We start from the raw sequence: 20741 nt of genomic DNA on the forward strand, positions 1-20741 counted from the left end.
CAACTACCCTACCTCATCCAGTGAACTAAAGAAGAATAAGTGAAAGTTCAGCCGGTACTAGAGAGAGTGGCCAGAGAGGCTTTGTCATCAAGAGGGAGCCAGGTCTCCACAAGCAATACAAGATAAAAGGAGTGGGAAAGCAAAAGCTTTAAGAGAAAAAGTTAATGGTCTATGGAGAAGGCTGTCCAGAGAGCACTGTGGAAGGGATAGATAGCTTTAGAGTTGGATATTTAGAGGAAGGGAGAACAGGCTTCATATAAAGATAGCTAGAGGTTCTGGATCACAGAATGGGAAGCATATGACCCAGGTGGGAGTTTGTTAATCTCTACCAAATGATTTCAGGAAGATTAATAACAACACCACTAGGGGTTGGCCTCAGTGTGGTATCCTCTTGGGGTATTAAGCAGCTCCATTGAAGGGACCAGTGGGGAGTGCTAATATTTCTGTCCTATTCCTGCAGGCAGACAAGGCCAATAAATAGGTAGAGGGAATAGGAAGGAATAAGTAAATAAATATTTGAGAAAAAGAAGTATTCATTGACTCCAGCAATTTAAACTAAATTCTAGGCCAGCTGCTTAAACGAGACAGAATTAAAGTAAGTGACTAGAACAGAATTTTATTATGCTTTAGGTGACCTCAGAAAAGCAGGTATAGCAGAAAAGGCAACAGTAAAAATAAATATGATTAAAAAGAGATACACAGGGAAAGCATAATAGTATTTTTAAAGCATATTTTATTTTTTCAGTCAGGAAAAATTCCTCCTTATCTCCTCTCCAGCCCTATCTTTCCCCACACCCACATCCATCAAGAACAAAAGAAAAACAAAATCCTTGTTACAAAAAAGCAAAAGAAATTTCCACATTGGTCATATCCATGTGTGTATACATAAATATATATGTGACTCATTCTGTGCTCTGAGTGCACCTCTATATCAGGAGGTGGTAGCATGTTTCATCATTAGGCTTCTGCAATTATAGTTGGTCAGGACACTGAGAAGAGTTCCTAATTTTTTTAAAGTTGTTTTTAATAAATAAACATTTAGTAAATAAACTTTTAATAAATAAACATTTGTCAAGCTCCTTCTATATTCCAGGAACTGTGCTGAGCACTGGCATACAAAAAGAGGTAAAATATTGTCCCTTCCCTCAGAAAACTCACAATCCAACGGCCAAACAAATGTGCACAAACAAGCCATATCACAGGATAAAGGCACTTAGAAGTAAGAGGAGTTGAGAAATGCTTCCTGTAAAAGATGAGATTTCAGTTGAGTCTTAAAGGAAGCATAGGAAACCAGAAGGTAGAAATTAGGAGGGAGAACGTTTTAAGCTGGAACTAAGAGATGAAGAGTCTTGTCAGTGAAACAGTGAGGGACCACTGTCACATGTTAGAGAACAAGGTGTAAAGAGACTGGAAAGGTAGGATGAGGCTAGTTTATGAAGGGCCTTGAATGCTAGATTTTCTATTTGATTCTAGAGGCAACAGGGAGCTACTAGAATCTTATCTTTTATCGTTTTTGCCACTTCGTTGTCTGTGTATAAATTATTCTCCTGGTTCTGTTCACTCCATTCTACAACAGTTCCCCCAAGTCTTCCCAGGTTTTCTCTGAAAATATTTCCTTCATTTCTTACAGCAAAGTAATAATACATTCATTTTTATAACTAAAGAATACAAGGAACATTCAAGGTTGTTTGTATTCTTTAGAAATGAATAGGAAAAGAGGCCTCCTGAAGTTTTAAAATGTAACATTGATTTAAACTATTTCTAATACTGAAAAAATAAGCAATTATGCATTATGAAAAATAGCATTAAAATTGATATTTCAAGTTATCTTTCTCCTGAACAAAAATGGTTTCTTATAAGCATCTTTGTTGTAAAATATCTTAAATTATATTGGACCTCACTAAAAGAGTAAAATGTTTTCTCAGAACATCATTTACTTGAATCATATGAATAAATGAAACTAGATAGAGTCTTTAGAAATAAGAAAAAATCTTCATATAGTTGAGTGATTACTACTAAGATACTTTTTCCCTCCGGCTACCAGAAGTTCTGATCAGAGATATATTAACTACAAAGAACATGTTCTAGTGATTTATATTTAGAATATTCCTAAGTTACACATAAGAAAAAAAATGTGGAATTTTCTCATCTCTTTGTTTCCTTATTTCAGGCCCTAGAAAGTGAGTTTGTCTCCTGCCAGCTCCATCAATGGATTGACCTTATATTTGGCTACAAACAGCGAGGACCAGAAGCAGTCCGTGCCCTGAATGTTTTTCACTACCTAACATATGAAGGCTCTGTGAACCTGGATAGTATCACTGATCCAGTGCTCAGGGAGGTAGGTGTTAAATACCACATTATTCTAAATTTTTCTGTCATCTCTAAAACACGAATTTGACTTACCCTCTTTTTTAGAGTAAATTTCCCAATGGCATGGCTTATACAAAACACTGAATTTCAGACTCTTGACAAATGTGAAAAAATGAATATGTTAGATGTCAGAAACAAGCAATGAGGTCAGCATGTTGTTGTTCTCTCAGAATTTCTGACATACATCAGGTGGTACATTTCAATATACTATATTCCCTTTCTTTTACTTTCTAGTCTGTTCTGGAAGATGAATTAAGCATTTATTATATATGTGGTACTTATTCATAAAACTTATGTAAACATTTAAATATAAATGTTTCATATGAAAATATAGTGGTGCAATTTTAGGATATAAAAGTAAAATTGCAGCCTTCTAGACAGATAATACAGCAAAAATGTTTCAATAAAATGGTAAAATTCCTTGACAAATGTTTTATTTTTCAATACATTCTCATCACAAAATGTTTGCAATTTGTAAAATGGAATTATATATACATATGATATGCATATGTATTTTCAGGGAAATTATTAATGTAAAACATTATTAAAATCACTACAATAGTACATAAAAGGGTTTTTTTAATGGGTGAAGAGTGTGAAGATGCAACAGCTGCTAGATAAGTGCTGCTGCAGCAGCACTGGGCTCCCCGTTTCCTAGTCCCTGAGCCAGCCGCCATCTGCTGTGTGCAAAACGCTGATACACCACAAGGCTGTGCAGTGGTTTCTTAATCTCAGGGCTGGAAAAATTGTTGATTTTGGAAATTAATCAATACTAAAGGAACATTTACATCTATATAGGTTATTTCTTTTTTTATTTTAAAAATCAATTTAAGCTGAGAACAGAGAAAAGTAGGAGAAGCCTAAATATTAGACCCTTAAGCTAAATATTCAGAGAACACATTGTAAGTGTGTAATTAGGGGCAATATTGTACAAAATTACATTCATAAAGAAATAGAATTATTTCCTGAAGCAAAAACAAGAAGCCAAGTACTGAACAAGTAAAAATTAGGAAATTGCTTTGTTTACCAGCATACCTGATTTAGCGTCCCAGTTATACACAGACCTGTAACCAGATTTTCAGAGACAAAAACCTAGCTTATAAGTTATACACTAAATAGTATAGGTTGTGCTTGAATGTTCATTCTATTTGAGGTCTTATGTATGACATTTAATTGGTTTCCAACAAACAAAAAAAAGACAGAAAATGTTATGTTTCTATTCTAACACTAAGATCAAAGTATTCTTTGATTTAAAGCAAGTATATTTTTGTTTAAGATCTAGTCTCCCCCTCAAGAAAAATCTCTATAATTACCCAACAGAAAGAGAGTTACTAATAATAAAGAGAATAAGCTTCATCTGAACAGTATAGTAATGCAGTATTTGATTATTTCATTCTGGTATTTTCATCTCTTAATTGTGATTTTGTAGGTGTATAGGGAGCTCCCCGTGAGCAAACTCTCTCAATCAGTGAAGATTAGCAACTATTGTGGAACTTACAGTCTAAGATATTACTGAGCTACTGAGAGGTTAAGAGACTTGTCCAGGTTCACATTGCTAATACAGACAGTTCTCACTTAACATAAATCCACATTAGAAAAATTCAATTTCACCTAAAGAATTCTGAAAGAAATCTGGACTCCAAAAAGAAAATATATGTTAACTTTACTGTAAAATGCTGTGCTCTCTGTCTCTGTCTCTCTCTCTCTGTCTGTCTGTCTGTCTGTCTCTGTCTGTCTGTCTGTCTGTCTCTGTCTCTCTCTGTCTCTGTCTCTCTCTGTCTCTCTGTCTCTCTGTCTCTCTCTCTCTCTCTCTCTCTCTCTCTCTCTGTCTCTGTCTCTCTCTCTCTCTCTGTCTCTCTCTCTCTCTCTCCATCTCTCCATCTCTCCATCTCTCCCCCTACCCGCTCTTCTCCCTGAGCCTCCTATTCCCCAACAAAAATAAAACAAACAAAAAAAGCAAACTAAAAACCCTCCAAGTGAAAGCAAGACAGACTCATGGCTACTGCCTATAAGATTTGAATCTCTGGGCCAAGAGAGGAAACTCTGGGGAGACTATCCACCCACCTACAAATCTGGCCTTGCATGACTATCTTGCAATCTTTCCAATCAGTGCTTGGGTATCCATAAGTCCCCTGTCCCCTGCCCTGTATAACCAATTCTCTCTTGTCTGTGTCCGTATACTGACCCCACCCTTACATGTTCTCTCCTCCTGTTTTCCCTTATGTGTCCTTAGCCCCCATGCATCCTTGAACTGTGTGCCAACCCCCTCCTTGTGTGGGCTCCTAGTCCCTCTCCTGCCTCACTCCTTTCCTTCCCCATCACTGGGCAAATTCACAATAGAGACAAATCACTTTATGTGGAGGTTTGCAGGCAGTACATTATTCCCCATGATACCGTATTCTATATTGTGATATATATGGGATCTACAAAACTTGCAGATCATTATTGTGGCAAAGAATAAACTGATTTGTACAGAGTTGGATAGTAGTGTCTTAATAGCCCCACCTCCCACTCACCTTGGGCAAGTACCATAGCCTCTCTGGGGTTGTTTTCCTCAAATTTAAAATGAAGTTGGAGTAGTTGAACTCAAAAATCTTATACAGATCAAAATCTGTGTACCTATGATCTGAGCTATATGATATCTAATAAAGAATTAATAAAATTAGTCCTTTTAGATCAGTATATTGTTGTCATGAGTGCAAGTTTCCAGCCAAAATGCCCACTTATCATATAGACAGCCAAGACATTCTACTAACTATTGTTTGGTGACTGTTCCAGATGACTTAACAGGATGACTAGCTCTGTATATTAACTATGGTAAATATAGTAGCCCATGCTTCATGTAGCCATATTCTGGGATGTTTCTACCTACCCCTTTTTCCTCCTATGTGCAAACATGAACATCAAATTATTCAGAATGGGATTATAGGTGTTGTACAAAACCCTGGGAGATATTAAGTAAATCTCTCCAAATCACTTGTAGTACTATTCCATTATTAAAAGAATTCCCTTTATCTTAGTTCAAGAGTATCAGGTATCTGGAAGGCATGCTTAGAATATGCCCACATACTTCTTTTCTCCCAAGTAAGCCAGTATAGGTCCTGGGATGTTCTCACAGAGATGTTCACCTTGACCCTAAATTACAAATTGCTTAAAAAGAAATACTATCTCTTAAGACCACTAGAGGACCACTGGAGCTCTAACTTAGTAAATAGTCCCTGCTGTCTTAATGTGGCTCTCAAGCATCTTATTTCCACAACGTAATTTTGCATTTAGACTTTAAAGACTATAAAGGTTGCATTGTTCGAACAGAGAGATATAACATAATCTTGTTTCTGCTAGCTTTCTTTGTGAACTTTGGCAACTCCCCTAATTTCTCTACATCAACTGTTCCTCCTATAAAGTAGAAATAATAAATAACATGTGTTTTCTTCCCAAAAATCACTTAGAGACTCTTTTAATAAGTACCATATCAAGAACAAATGCAATAGAACAAAGAGCATTTTTAATTTGGTGTCTAATTAGATCCTCCTAATATGTAAATTATTCCCAGGAGTAATAGGAACTCTGGACAGTACATTAACTTTTTCAGGAGGCTCCTGTTTCTTGAAATGTGCATTGGTATACCAGCAGGTAGAGCAGTTAATAGATCTCTCAGAATGCCAAAACATTATAACTTTTAAGATATTTATCTGAGTTTGTTAACTTCCTTTTAAAAGAATAAATTAATTTTTCCCTCATATTTTAATCATTTATAATACCTTTTTAAATCAACCTTACATTCATATTTTAAGGTTACCATAATCACTATGATATTTTAGCAAATAGTCTACCTTATTTCCAGTAGATCTTACAATTTTATGATTTTGAACTGTAGTTATCTTAAAGGAGACAACAGTTTGGGAGTTAGGTCTAAAATAACTATATTTCTAATTTGTGTGTATTGTACCTATGTAATTGGTCTCTTTTGATAAAACATACACACATCTTTGAGCTTTGAAATAAATGCTAAAACTTGAAGAGCAGCCTAAGGTTATTGATTCATTCTTCTTTGACAGGTGAAATCATGGTAACAGCACTAACCACAGCAATTATGGCATTAAAATGTCAAGAAATTAGAGGTCAGAAGAACAGATAATTTTCTTTCCTGTGTCAGATTAAAAATTGACACTTTGACAGCATAGGATCTCTGGCTGAGAAAATTATGACAGCTTAACTCATCTTGTACTTGTAAAGCAGTAATTGATAATGAACTTTATCATGACAGCCTTCTCCTGTGGAGAAACATGACAGAACAGTCCTGGTACAAAGCCAGTATCTCTCTCCTCAATATGTAAACACCAAATATAGTGGATATTTGATGATATTTCGGATTGTCTTAGCTCTTGATTTACATCATAATTGAGACACGTTTTTCATGGATGAGCTTAACTGGTTTAAGTAGAGTTTGGAATGCTAATGCTTAAAAAATCATTGAGAAAATTACATTCACTTTTGTCCATCTTATTCATTATGCTCCATTCTCTGCTTCACATGTGAAGGTGTACTGTTGCCTGTAAACATAATTAGTGGCAAGGCTGGAACAAGAACCAAGACCTCCTTACCCCTAGGCTAGTATTTTTTTTCCTACTACACTTTCTTCAAAAAATTAGAATAGAGTACTTTTACACATTGGGTTTTCATACTTTAAGAAACTGTGATGACAGCATGGTAACTCCATGGAGGGTGCCTCTCTTCTGCCTTTTGATAGATGATGTAGTTTAAAAACTAAGCAGCCTACAGCTAATTTGATGAACTTTGGTAAAGGTAGCCAGGTGGGTCCTCCTATGAGAGTTGTAAGTTTGTTGCCAGACCATACCAAATAATTATACTGTAGTGAATGTAATTTAATAATTATTTGATAAATCATAAGACACTTTGGGATTATTTTCAGTGCTTCAACATTTTTCACATTGCTTCACCCTGAATGGCAGAGCATAAAATGTGTTGATTGGGGGGGATTTCAAGAAGGTATATAATAAGTTAGTTTTTACTGTACTTTCATTTTAACAGTGGAAAAAATTGTTTTAAAATTATTAATAAATAATTGATTGCATTGGTGATCATAGAAATAATTGTACCAGAAAAATCTCATAGTCCAGATAACATGTTTGTGTCTAAAAGCATAACTAAAAATGCTCTTTAAATGACTACAAAAATATCTTTGTTTTTAGGACAACCAGTCAAAAACATTAATCCATTAAAAATAACCACACTGGTTATTCAGTCATGTAGGTAAAGCATTCATTTGATTGACTTTTTTTTAAATTTCTTTTCAAAAGCTTTTGTAGCACTCTATAAAATCAGATTACTTGCATACATGCACATTTTGTCAAAACTCCAACTATGCCTAGGTTGGAAGTTCATTCAACAGTCATTTTATCAAAACGCTTAAGCAAATCCACAGTCCACATGGCCAAAATGAAAAATTATTAAAAGGACTACTGTTTGACAATGAGTTCTTGTTCCTAAAAGTTAATCCAGCAATATAGTTTTGCTACCAGCCCTAAAGTATATGGTTGATGAAAACTTTCTGATTTAGGGCTGTCTTTTTTAACTCAGAATTTAATATTGATCATATTTAAATTATATAAAGTCATTAAAATGTGGTCTTTTATTCTACTTTTCTGTTACTGGTTTTCTGAGTTTTACTTTTCTAGATTATATTTTCCTCTTTTATCTCTTTCTTTGATCTGACAAGAATAACAACAAAGCATCCCTTTGGATCTGTTATAGTAAAAATATGCCCACAGGACACAGAATAGATCACATCAGTTTTCACTTTATTTTCTTACTGAAATATTCCTTGCTACTACAGAGAACTGACATGATATGGCTGTCAAGAACCAACAAGACAGATAAGTCTTTTGGACAGGATCTGGAATTCTGGCCTTCCCTGGTAGTTGAACCCACAAAATTTATGAAGAAAAAATTAATACATTTTACCATGCTGGTAATAATTTTCTTTGTGACTTCTGATGCTAGCCTCTATAAGCATTTGTTTATTCTTAGTGTGAATTGCTTAACCTAGCTTTCTTACTTTTTTTTCCCTTGCTTAGTGGCAGTAGGCTTTTTCCCCCCTTTTCCGATTTCTTAGATCTGACAAGGGATTTCAAAACCACCCTTCTAGATCTGCATGAGCAATTCATACCCACAGCCCTGCCTGTTTACAAATTGAGTGGGGCCTAATTGTCTCCATATATGGGATGGGAGATATACTTCTTCAGGGAAGTAATTTCATGAAGAGATTATAACTAGTGACAATATAGTTGATAAATATTTCCAAAAGTCTTGAGTTTGTTTCTGCAATAATTGTAATAATTTGGAATTTCCCTGAAATAAAAGCCCTAACAAATTCAAAAGAAAAATCATAATGAAAATTTTTTAAATCACAAAGATCAAATTCTGGGATCAAATTGAGAATTCTCTTGAATTTCATAAGAATTAGCTTTTGAAAAAGAAAATTACCCTTGAAATTGGACTGGAAAAGACCTTAGAGATCTTGTACATCCTACATATTCCTTATTAGTTGCAGTAAAACTTGTGGGACCAAGATGTCATCCTTCAATTTGAGAACAAAATTAGTATCAAGTAAATGATGGCATCAAACTTATTTTGATTAGTGAATAAATCTATAGTTGATTTAGTTTAGTTATCTTTTCTCCTAGTAATTAGAACAGTTCTTAGCTAATTCAAACCCATCAGTTGTTTGCCTTTCAGTAGAAAAGCATAAATAATGCAGATATTCCAAGAATAATGTATGTCGTTTATATGAGATGTGCTTTTCTTCATCCTTATGCTATTTTTATTGTGTGGTGTTGAGAAGTGCTAATTATTGATTTTCAGAAATTAACAGCAAACACTTTAACATGCATTTAAGTCATATTTTACTCAAGGGAAGAGGGGGTGAAAATTACAGCCTGCTGATTGTAACAGAAATAGCTAGAAGGGATTTCCTTTTCTTCTATTAACATAGATTTCAGTTATATTACACAGTTGTTACCTCAGCATAAATTAACAATTATTCAAAATACATTGTGTTGCCTCAGTTTGTTAAAGTAGATATTACTCAATCCAAGTACCTAACCATTTCAGTTAGAGATGTTCAAAGCTTGTTTTTTAAAGGTTTTAAACATATTGATAATGTGCCTACTTAAAGCCATTTGGAGTCTGTACAGTATATCTAAATTATGGTTTTCCATTTATGTCAAGAATAGAAAGGAACATTTTAAAGCATGTCCTGCAGCCTATAACCAAGCCTAATTATTTCCTTAAAATGGAAATTCAATTAAATATAAGTACATAATTTTGGTTTGGAATAATTATACCACCTGCCTAAGAAGTGAATCTTTGTTTCTAAACCATAACACATATGTTTATATAAGTTAAGCTCAGCTATTTTTATGGGGATTTTTTTTACCTTTTAGTGACGAGATCTTCCATGTTAACTTTTTTTTTCAATTTGTATATAAGGAAGAAAGGTTACACTTTCTCCTTTGTTATGCATAATTCATATCTGCAACAGGCTCAGCTATACAAACCCTGAGGCAATAAGGATAGGACTCACTTTAACTTGAATTGGTACACCAGCAAGAATTTGTCAAAGGAGACTGCGTTTTACTCTGCCATCTTGGTTCCACCCCCAAGACTGCCTTTTACATGTGCATTTATGACAGTAAGCTAGACAAGGGCAGGGATAGTATGTTATCCAAGCGTTGTATCTCTCCAGCACCTAAAGCAGTGCTGGACACGTAGCTGGCACTTTAACTTTACAAGGTATTAAGTAAAGAATGAGCAGAGCTATGCTGCCCATGTGCTCTTCATCCTTCCTGGCCTAACAGGTAACTCAGAGTTTCTGCTTTCAAGTCTTAGTGTGAGTCACCACATTTATGCTTCAGTTTTTTTTTTCTTGAAGACATAATGCCTTCTCTCACTGGCTCCGAGAGATATATTGATTTATCACCCAGACAGACTAGAAGTTCTATAGTGCTGGACCTAGAGTCAGGAAGATTCCTCTTCCAGAGTTCAAATCTGGCCTCAGACACTTACTAGCTGGATGACCTTTGGACAAGTCACTTAACCCTCCTTGCCTCAGTTTCCTCATCCGTAAAATGAGCTTGAGAAGGAAATGGCAAACCACTTCACTATCTTTACCAAGAGACACCGAATGGGATCGTGAAGACTTGGACATTAGTGAACAACAACACATTCAGTCTTCAGAGACAGAGAGCAACTTAATCGCCAGGCTTCACATAGAACAGTGAATCAGTGTATCCTCCTCCTTCTACCCTTACCACCATCATATTCTTCAGATTAACAGCTCTAATTGATGTATACCACTAAGTACAGTCACTGACATAAAAATGCATTCCAGCTTCTTGGCATTTCTTTTTAAGTGCTATAAAAAAGTCGGGGTGGAGGGGAGGGAGATTATTTTTGAAGAGTGAAAGAAATACATAGCGCCTGCACTTCCAAAAAGCTGACTGTATTATGTCATTATCATTTAATAATGAGGGAATAAAAATCTTCTGGGCATGAAAAAAAATCTCTTAACTTTAATTAGAAGTATGGTAATATATTAGTGAAGAGCTACAACACCACGGAAATGATACAGACAGAGACCAAACCACATGCTGTGATTTCATTGATAAGAGCACTCAGAGGCTTAGATGGCATTGCTAGAGTCACACAGGCAGTATTTGTCTGTCCAAGACAGAACTCAAACCCATAACTTTCTAACTTCCAGGCCAGCTTTATATTCACACACCATGCTTCCTCTCCAGGGTTTTCTAATTCCTATATTCAGGCATACAGTATCCTAACAAATGAGGCAAAACAATAGTTGTTTTTTTTTAATTACCTACATTTTGCTTAGATCTTCAGCTTCTCTCCTCTGATACATAGACTTAGACTTCCTGTGTTTCATTATAAAGAAAAAGAAAGAAGACTCTGTCATTCTGCTGTTTTGCTATTCTACTGTCTCTAGATTTAGTAGAATATAAGATCACATTTTAATTTTTTATTGAGTCTAATGTTTACAAAGTGAGAAATAATAAAGTATGGATATTATTTGCCTGATTTACTTTGCTTTTATTTTTCTAGCATTAAAAAATAATGTCATATATGATTCTTGCCTTATTATAACAATAAACCAAGAGCCAAAGTGTTATCACTTATTTTCTACCATGAAGTACTCTTCCTATTATGATTTCAAACTTTTCAGAATTTAGCAATCTTTTGCTTTTGTGCTTTTTTTTTTTCAATCGAGTATTGTCTTAAAGGTATAACAAACTAGAGTGTAAACTGTATGTCCTTTTTTGCCTGGAGAGATTGAAGTATTTTCTAGAGAGTTAAGTCACCTATTTCAATCCATATAAGAAAGTTAAAATACTGCTTTCTACTGTCAAGCATTATAATAAAGACACTCAGATGTTTTGTTTTGTCTTACAGAGTTTTATTTACCAACATATTATTCAAAAATTTAATTGAAAAGTGAAATATTTTCTTTGCATGCAGCAAACCAATATGATTTCTTTCATTACTAGTTTTTTCATTGAATTAATCAATTATTTTCATGCTTTGTCAATACAATATATTGTACTGCATTGAGAGAAGTAACCTGTTTCACTTTTTAAACCACATGTGCACATTTTTCTCAGCCAAATTTATTTTTTATCAATTTTGTTTACTAGCAAAAGTCTGCCTTCTCTCCCAACACTCCCCTCCCCCCATGAAAAAGAAAGAAAAACAAAACCATATTATAAACATGTATGGTCAAAGTATTTCCTCTGTGGCCACGTCCAAAAAAAAAAATTACATCTCATTCTGCACTGAGCCTTTCATCTCTCCATGGTTAGCATGTTGAAACCAAGGTCAAATACTCTTATGGCTCAAGTATAGGAAAGAAGGAATTAAACTAACCACTTGGTGGCCAGAATTATTATATTAATCTTTGGGTTTTATCCAGCCATCTCTTGCTGAGCATTCTCTGCTTGATAACTTGTCTAAAAAGTAACGTTTTGGAGAAGAGCATGGGGCAGTAGGAGATGAGCATCTAGTTGTAAAACTGTCATATAGGAGTATCTCTGGGTTCAGTTCAAAAGCAAGGCTAAAAAGTCATTTGGGAGTTAAGCAGAAGACAGCTTTCCTGTCCTCTCTGCATGAAAAGGATATGTTAATAGCGCCCCACCAGACACAAAGGGGAGAAATAAAACATAGTGTTAGGCACTCATATAGCTGCTTTTTAAAGATATGCTAGAGTAAGACCTACATTTTCTCTACATTTTTTTTTCCAGAAACAAGACCTATCTAGGTGTAGGGTCATTCTAGGGTGTTTTGCCTTTTTATATAAGAATAAAGAAGTAAAAGTGTGATTTCATTAATATGAGGAATTCATGAATGAGAAAACTCCTTGGCACCTTCTCTGCAACTTATAGTCTTAGAGAGTTAACTAGAGCACTTAGAGATTTCGGTGGCATGGCCAGAGTCATACAGGCAGTACTTGTCTGTCCAAAGAAGGACTTGAACCCATATCTTCCTAACTTCAAAACCAGCTCTCTTATCAACATACAATGCTTCTTCTCCAGGTTTTTCTAAGTCCTATATTCAGTCCTACCAGTAGATGTGTACACATAGCACTTCCTCCAGGGAGAATATGTGTCTTTTTGAAGATGAACACTAGCTACAGGAAATTCAGTGTCTTTATTCCAATGATCAAATGCTAGATTATAGAGAATCAAGTATAAATAAACGTTAAAGAAATTTTTTTTTCATTTGGGGTTAAGTAACTTGCTCAAGGTTACATGGCCAGTTATTTCTAGGTGTGGTGCTAAGTAAGTATCAGAGCCCGGATTTGATCCCAGGTCATTCCAACTCCGGGGCTGGTGCTCTTACTCACTGTGCTGCCTGGCCGCCCCTATTTTTTTTTTAAAGCAATTGGGGTTAAGTAACTTGCTCAAGGTTACACAGCCAGTTATTTCTGGGTGTGGTACTAAGTATCTGAGCCCAGATTCAGTTCCAGGTCATCCCAACTCTGGGGCCGGTGCTCTTACTCACTGCACCACCTGGCCACCCCTAAGCAATTGGGGTTAAGTAACTTGCTCAAGGTTACACAGCCAGGTGTTTCTGGGTGGATGCTAAGTGTCTGAGCCCGGATTCGATCCCCAGGTCATCCCAACACTGGAGCCGGTGCTCTTACTCGCTGTGCTACCTGGCCACCTCAAGAAATTTTAAAAGGTAAAATTGCTGTTGGTATAATGATTCTGGGACAGCTGAGTGTGGAAAAGGTGAGTCTTAAGCTAAGCCTTGAAAGAAGGGTATTGCTGAAACTGGTCCTGAGGAGGATGAGCAAGATAAAGACATGGGCAGCATGAGCTTAGTTCATGTGGTGAATGGGAGCAAAAGCAACCTGACTAAAGCAGAAGAGGTAAATTAGGGGGAAGTATAGAAAAGTCCTCATAGGTAATTATGTCAGGAAACAGGCAAAAAGTAACTGCACTTTGGTCAGGAGGAAAGTATGTATAGGTCGAGGGAACTGGAGGCATTAGTGAATGGGAAAAGAGGAGAAAGGAAGATATAAAAAAGGGAAGGGGAGAGCTGTATTTATAAAGAGCTTTGCATGGATTATTGAGCCTCACAAAAAACCCAGTTAGGCAGATACTACTGCTATTATTGTTGTTGTTACTGTTATTATTGTTATACATATGAGGAAATCGAGGCCAAATTGGTGAAGGGCCTTTAGGACCCATGGTCCAAGCTCTTTATTGTTGTCTGGCTGTTTTCAGTGGTGTCCAGTTCTTTGTGACTCTTTTGGGGGTTTTCTTGGTAAGGATACTAGAGTGATTCGCTATTTCCTTCTCCAACTCATTTTACAAATAAAGAAACTAGGCAAACAAGGTTAAATGACTTACCCAGGGTCACATAACTAATGAAGTGTCTGAAGTCAGATGTGAACTCAGGTCTTCCCAATTCCAGGTCTGGTACTCTATCAACTACACCACCTTGCTGCCCTGATGGAACTCTTAAATGATTAATTGTTAAAACTCAGGTTGCCTGACTCCCAATTCCAGAGCTCTTACTGTGCTATCTCAGAAAGAATGTCACTAATAGAAATGTTTTGGATTTTTTTTTAATATTCATAGGCTCATCAGATTTAAATCTGAAAGAGTCCTTAGAGATTATCTAGTTTTTCCTCTTCATTTTGAAGATGAAAACATTGTCTGCTTTAAAACTTCTTCAAGAAGAAAAGTTTTTATCTTTGAAATTTTCCTTTAAGGGCCTATATGTACCATTGCTGTGGTTGTGTATTGAGCAGCCTACTCCATTCACCCATTCCTTCTCTACTTGTGATTCATTTCCTAGGTGGGTTTCCCAGTATAAATTTTCTTTCTCTGCTCTGGGAAGTTATAACAGGGGCAGCTAGGTAGCCCAGTGAGAGAGCATCTGCCCTGGAGTCAGGAGGACCTGAGTTCAAATGTGGCCTCAGACACTTAACACAAAAACTAGCTGTGTGACCTTGGGCAAGTCACTTAACCCCAACTGCCCTCCAAAAAGCAAAAAAAAGAAAAAAAGGAAGTTATAACAAAACAATCTGTAATTCTTTTTCTTTAAAAAAAAAAAAAAGCGTCAAGCCCCAGACAGAGACAGCCCTTTGACATAAGATTTCAGGTCTAAATCTCTCCCCTCTCCTCTCCTGGAATACTTCAACTTCAATCATCTCTTCCTCCCTGTATTCCCAATGAGGACACTCAGGCAAGCAAATGTCTTTTGTTAACTGTGCATAAAGACAAAGTAGATGTTTAAAACAAAGAAAAATAAATATACTTCTAAGAAATGTTTTTTTTTTCTTGTGCCCAGGGGAAAAGACTTTAGAATTCTGTGAAGGATGCCAAGAAAAGGAAAAATAAATCACAAATAACCAAGAATTACCATGTTGGAGTATGTGGTAGGACATTGGAGGGTAGAGAGAGGGTTCAGTAATCAAGAATCTGAAGATACAACATCTGTCCAAAAGCTCCTCATGGCCTTTCTGCTCACATAGCCTCATTCCCAAAGGCCTGGTAATGACTCTTCATAGTGACTGCTCTGCCTGTACTTTCCCTCTTCCAATTCTACACAGCTTCTTGGAGTCTTCCCAATTTCCAGTTCTACGCACAAGTCTATACATCTTATTGAGAACTGGGTTCATCCATTGAACACATTCAAACTGTCTTCCTTTCTAAGTGTTCCACTACTCCTATCCATCATTTTAACACTATCTTGAATTTTGATAATTCATTACTTGGCCACTGGCATTGCTTCCCTTTCTTATTCAAAGGATTTGATTAGGTTTTATAAAGGTAACAGTGGGCATGACCACATTTTTCAATGTTAATTTACCACCTTGTTATTAGTCCCTTGCTTTCTGTGGTGTTACATCCTAACCCTTCAGAGACCAATTCCCTTTTAGACTTTGTTATAGCTAGAAAAAGAAATAAGACCCGAACACATTAAACACACTTAAGAAACTGAAAGTGATCTCATTTTAATTTATATTTTAAAATATATTCTTTTATGTTTGCATTTTTGGAACACCTTGAATAAAAATTTTAACAAACAGCATATTAGAACACATCTCAACTCTGTGGGTTCACACTAGTTGACATCCTATTGGGTGGTACATCCTGTTTCATGGTACATGCATGGCAAATAGATACATATAAATAATACATAGTAGAAAAAAAGATTTGTACCTCAACTTATCAAAAGTAATGAAGATAGTGTTGTTATTTACCAACTCTAGGCAAAAATTTTAAAAGCAAAATCTGGTATCACTAGTCCATAAAATAACATTTTCAAATTTTATATCTTTCAAAGAGTTGCTAGTCACATTTATCCTAAAAAGTCCAATGTTTGGGGGCTGTCAGTTGTGTTTGTTGGGTAAAATTAAGAATATTAAGATTAGTATTCCTTTTATGTAAAGCTCAACCCAATAGTATGCTACTCAAATACCTGAGGAGGGGTAAACTAACCCAGGCTGGAAATGAAGCAAGTCAGACCTTCTGTACTGATCAGTAATGGGACAGGCCCCATGCATGGCTGCAATATGGACCTAATGAGCCACTTGGGGAAATCCAGTCTCAAAAAAATTACCCTATATTATGTGAAATGATGTCCAGAAAGGTATTCTATCTAACTTTTCAGAACAGATTTTGTACTTTAATACTTAAATGAAAGTTTACTGTTCATAAAGTATGCAAATTGTTATTCCTTTATACATTATATGTTAATTTCTTGTCCACATCCTTCCATAACTCCCTTGGGAAAACAAGTTCTTAACTTTTATGTGTTTTGGACTGCTATGGCAGTCTGGTAAAACCTATAAACTCCTCAGAATAATGTTTTTAGATGCATAAAATAAAATGTATAGAATTACAATGGAAACCAAGAATATTAAAATACAGTTGTGTGTGTGTGTGCATGTGTATGTTAGATACTAGGTTATTAGATCCTAGGTTAAGAACCCTTGCGTTAGAGGAGCTACACAGCATGTGAGAGGCCTTCTTTTGGTCTTAAAGGATTTTATGCATTCATAAAATAGCTTATTTATAAGGGACCCTACACCCCATTTAGTCCAACCTGTGCCTGAATAAGATTCCTCTCTACAACATTGAAGACAATGGTCATCCAGCTGCACGAAAGTTTGCCCATATGTCAGTCCTGAGTCTTTCTCTTTACAACTTCCTTCCTTGGTTCCTGATTCTGCTCTTTGGAGCTAAGCAGAACAAGTTTCATCATTCATTTAGCCTTTTCAGATACTTCAAGTTGACTGCTGTGGCCCTTCTGAATCATCTGTTTTCCAACTAGTAAGATACAAGTTGAGCTTATTGTTGGGTACTAGTATGATCAACTTTATATTTTAGGGAAGTCACTTTAGCAGCATTGTCAGTCAGCTAGCATCTGTGAAGCACCTTCAGTGTGCTAAGCACAAAAAGAGGCAAAAGACAGTCTCTGCCCTCAGGGCACTTAAAGTCTAATGGAGGAGACAATGGAGATAGTTGTTGTTCAGTGGAGTCCAACTCTTTGTGACTCCATTTGGGATTTTCTTGGCAGATATACGGGAGTGGTTTGTCATTTACTTCTCCAGCTCATTTTACAGGCGAAAAACTGGGGCAAACAGTTAAGTGACTTGCCTAGGGTCACCCAGCTAATAACTGTCTCAGGCCTGATTTGAACTCAGGAAGATTGCAACTCCAGGCTGAGCCACCTAGGTGCCCCTTAAGGAGATAAGGTATAAGCTGTTTTCAGCATGTTAATTTTGTCAGTTGTCAGTGGGACATCTATATGTCCTATAAACAATTTAAGATAATAGAGGAAAGGTTAATGTGGAAGAATGCATACCTGAGAACAGAAAGAGCAAAGTTTACATAGCTGAAGCCATGCTCACATTCACTTCAGAGCTCAGCAGGCCTATGATTTTATCACTGTGGGTCCTTTGCCCTGACATAGATTGCAGTTCTTTCTAACTTAATAAGAGCTCTTCATGAGTTATGATTAAAAAAATAAATAGTTTATTACTCTTTGGTCAATCTAGTGATGAGTCTTTCTCAGCTTATCTAAACTAGTCCTTGGACAATAGATCTGTAAATAGATCTGTGGTCTTTCCAGTTCAACCTCGAAGTCTTTCTAGGTTGGTAGGACCTGTCAGTGCTTATGATCCTACGAGCTAGCCTTTTGTGAAGCCAGTAACACCTTCACAGCAAATTTGTCCCACTTGTTTTATCATTTAGTTGCCTTTGATAGAAAATGCCTTATTATTTTTTCAGTCTTTTGCCAATACTATAATATTTTTTGTCTCATAGAGTCATTGATTTCTATTTTCTGCCTTCTTAGTTTAGCCAATATCATTCTGGGCCCACTGGTCCAGAGTCATTGTTGCTCCATTTCTCCCCACCCATCCACCCAGAAATCCTCCTGAGCTGTTGGAATATTCTCTCTACAATTCAAGCCCCTATTCCTGGAACACAGTGGTGTTCCACTCACTGTTAGATATTAGTGACTGAGCAGCACCCTAGTTCCATTTAGCCAATTAGCATCAATTAGCTTTTACAAAGAGAGATTTACTTAATAGATACAGCAAGAATAGAAGTACGCATTTCCCCATAAACACTTTGGGTTACACCTTCCCCTATACCACCTTGGATTCTAGAGAGGTACAGAACTGAGGCCCATATTCACTAGGCCACATGTCAGCTTTGGAGGGAGAGGGCTTCTCCCTTTACAAAAAGAGTCAAACCAAGAACTGAAGTCCAAACAAGAGAGAAAACTCAAGGCCAACAAAAGCTTTTTGAAGGTGGCCCCCCAGTTCTACTTATGCAACTACAGTCAAAGAGGCTGTTGTTCACCATCTGATTATTACAGCTACAAAATGTCTACATATGCTCTAAAGTCTCTCCAAGACCCTTCTATTCCACATAATCACACCTCTCCAGAAGCAGGCTGCTTGGCCTCTTCCACAGCCCAGCCCACTGATATATATATATTACACAGAAGCATAAAAATTGGGCTGAGTAACCAGTCCCCTATTATACAAGATGTTCATTCTCCCAGTTTTTTCCTCAAGAATTCTAATTTTGGGGGCAGCTAGGTGGCCCAGTAAATAGAGCACTGGCCCTGGAGTCATGAGGATCTAAGTTCAAATCTGGCCTCAGACACTTAACACTTAACTAGTTGTGTAACCTTGGGCAAGTCACTTGACCCCAATTGCCCTGCCTCCCCCCCCAAAAAAAAAGAAAAAAAAAGAATTCTGATTTCATTTTTATGTGGTGCTTCTTTTTTTTCCAGTCACACTTGGCCAAACCATCCTTTTCTCTGGGGCTTTACTTGTATTTGTTGTAAAGTTACTTTCTTTTGGAGGGGTAACCTCTTTGGCTTCTCTTAATCCATAGTATTTCTTCATTATGTTTGGTTTTTTCTTGTTTTCTTCTATTTACCTGCTTCTTCAGCCTTAATTTCTAAATTAGGACTTTGTGCTGTGGCCAGCCTCCATCCCCTCCCATGTTCTTGGATAAAGTCTTGTCCCCTCAGTAGTTTGGATGCTGTCCCAAGATTTCTGGGTGGGGTGGCTGAGAGTAGATAGACCCTGCCTTCTTCCTTTAATTCCTGGTTTCTATCCACATTTCATGATCCACCAAAGGTGCTGGGTATTTATCTGTCTTTTTTCCCTTGCTTCTATCTGCTGGTGTTGTTCTAAAATTTTTTCTTGCTATGGCTCTGAGTGCTCCCAGGCATGCATTGCTCAGTCCTTTTTCCTTACATAGTGATTTATGGGTGGTAATTCTGTCCCTAATACTTTTCTTACAGACCAGGACTCTCTTACTAGTATTCTTTATCACTGTTGCCTTTTCAGATATTTCCTAGAGTCTATGTTAGAGAGCTGGGCTCTTTATCCTTCTACATTGCCAATTTAATTGAAAATACGTATTTATTGAATTGTTTAATGAATGAATGAGGTAATTTCCATCCATCTCAAGATGTGAAATATATGAAATTTTTCTAGAGTAGTAAAATTTTTACTTGAGAAAACATCAAATTATTATTCTACATATGTATGTCTTATCTAACAATTGCACTTTAATAACTAGAATGTTTTAGATTAACATAACAAAGATGTTCAAAAATTTCAACCAGTAATTTTGAATACATTTTCAAACAATTTAAAATATGTTTTTTTTTTCTTCTTTTTTGGCTACAGAACTAACTCTTGTGTGGGTCTTAATTTAATACAGTGAACAACTTATCCATTCAGTAGATATTTATTAAGCACCCATTCTGTGTCAGGTATTACACAAAACACTGAGGATGCAAAGATAGGAACAAAATAGTTCATGCCTCTCAGACACTTATTAGCTGTATAACCTTGGGCAAATCACTTAACGTCTGTTTGCCTTAGTTTCCTCAACTATAAAATGGGAATAATAATAGCATCTATCTCCCAGATTTCTCATGAGGATCAAATGAGACATTTATAAAGTGATACCACAGTGCCTGGCACTTAGATACTATATAAATGCTAGCTGTTGTTATTATTAATAGTGATAATAAGGATGGTGCTTCAGAGAAAAATATCATTGAAAGATTTAAAACATTACACGCCAAATGCTTTCAAATATTCTTTTACCACATGCCTTTAACATAATTAGGTTACTTGAAAGTACATATAATGAAGGACTACCTGAGGGTTTTTGGTAAATGTTATCTGAGTTATAACAGGGATGGAATCACTTACTGTCAAAGGAGATCCAAACAGTAGTTATGTTAATACAGTTACTATATCCTGTTTTAGTTCTGTCAGT

At 36.2% G+C, this 20741-nt stretch overlaps 1 protein-coding gene across 3 annotated transcripts in view; it reads left to right on the forward strand.

Annotated features, from left to right (window-relative positions):
* Positions 1 to 20741, forward strand: part of NBEA (neurobeachin) — an 809664-nt gene that overhangs the window by 760647 nt on the left and 28276 nt on the right. For all 3 annotated transcript variants that reach the window (XM_069079971.1, XM_069079972.1, XM_069079973.1), the window contains exon 48: positions 2171 to 2338. In XM_069079971.1, the coding sequence (XP_068936072.1) occupies positions 2171 to 2338 (168 nt within the window). The remainder of the gene's footprint in view (positions 1 to 2170; positions 2339 to 20741) is intronic.

The sequence above is a fragment of the Petaurus breviceps genome, unplaced genomic scaffold (assembly GCF_028583685.1).
Source record: "Petaurus breviceps papuanus isolate PSGF00001 unplaced genomic scaffold, PetGlider_PUasm1.0 91133, whole genome shotgun sequence".
In the NCBI taxonomy this organism is placed as follows: domain Eukaryota; kingdom Metazoa; phylum Chordata; class Mammalia; order Diprotodontia; family Petauridae; genus Petaurus; species Petaurus breviceps.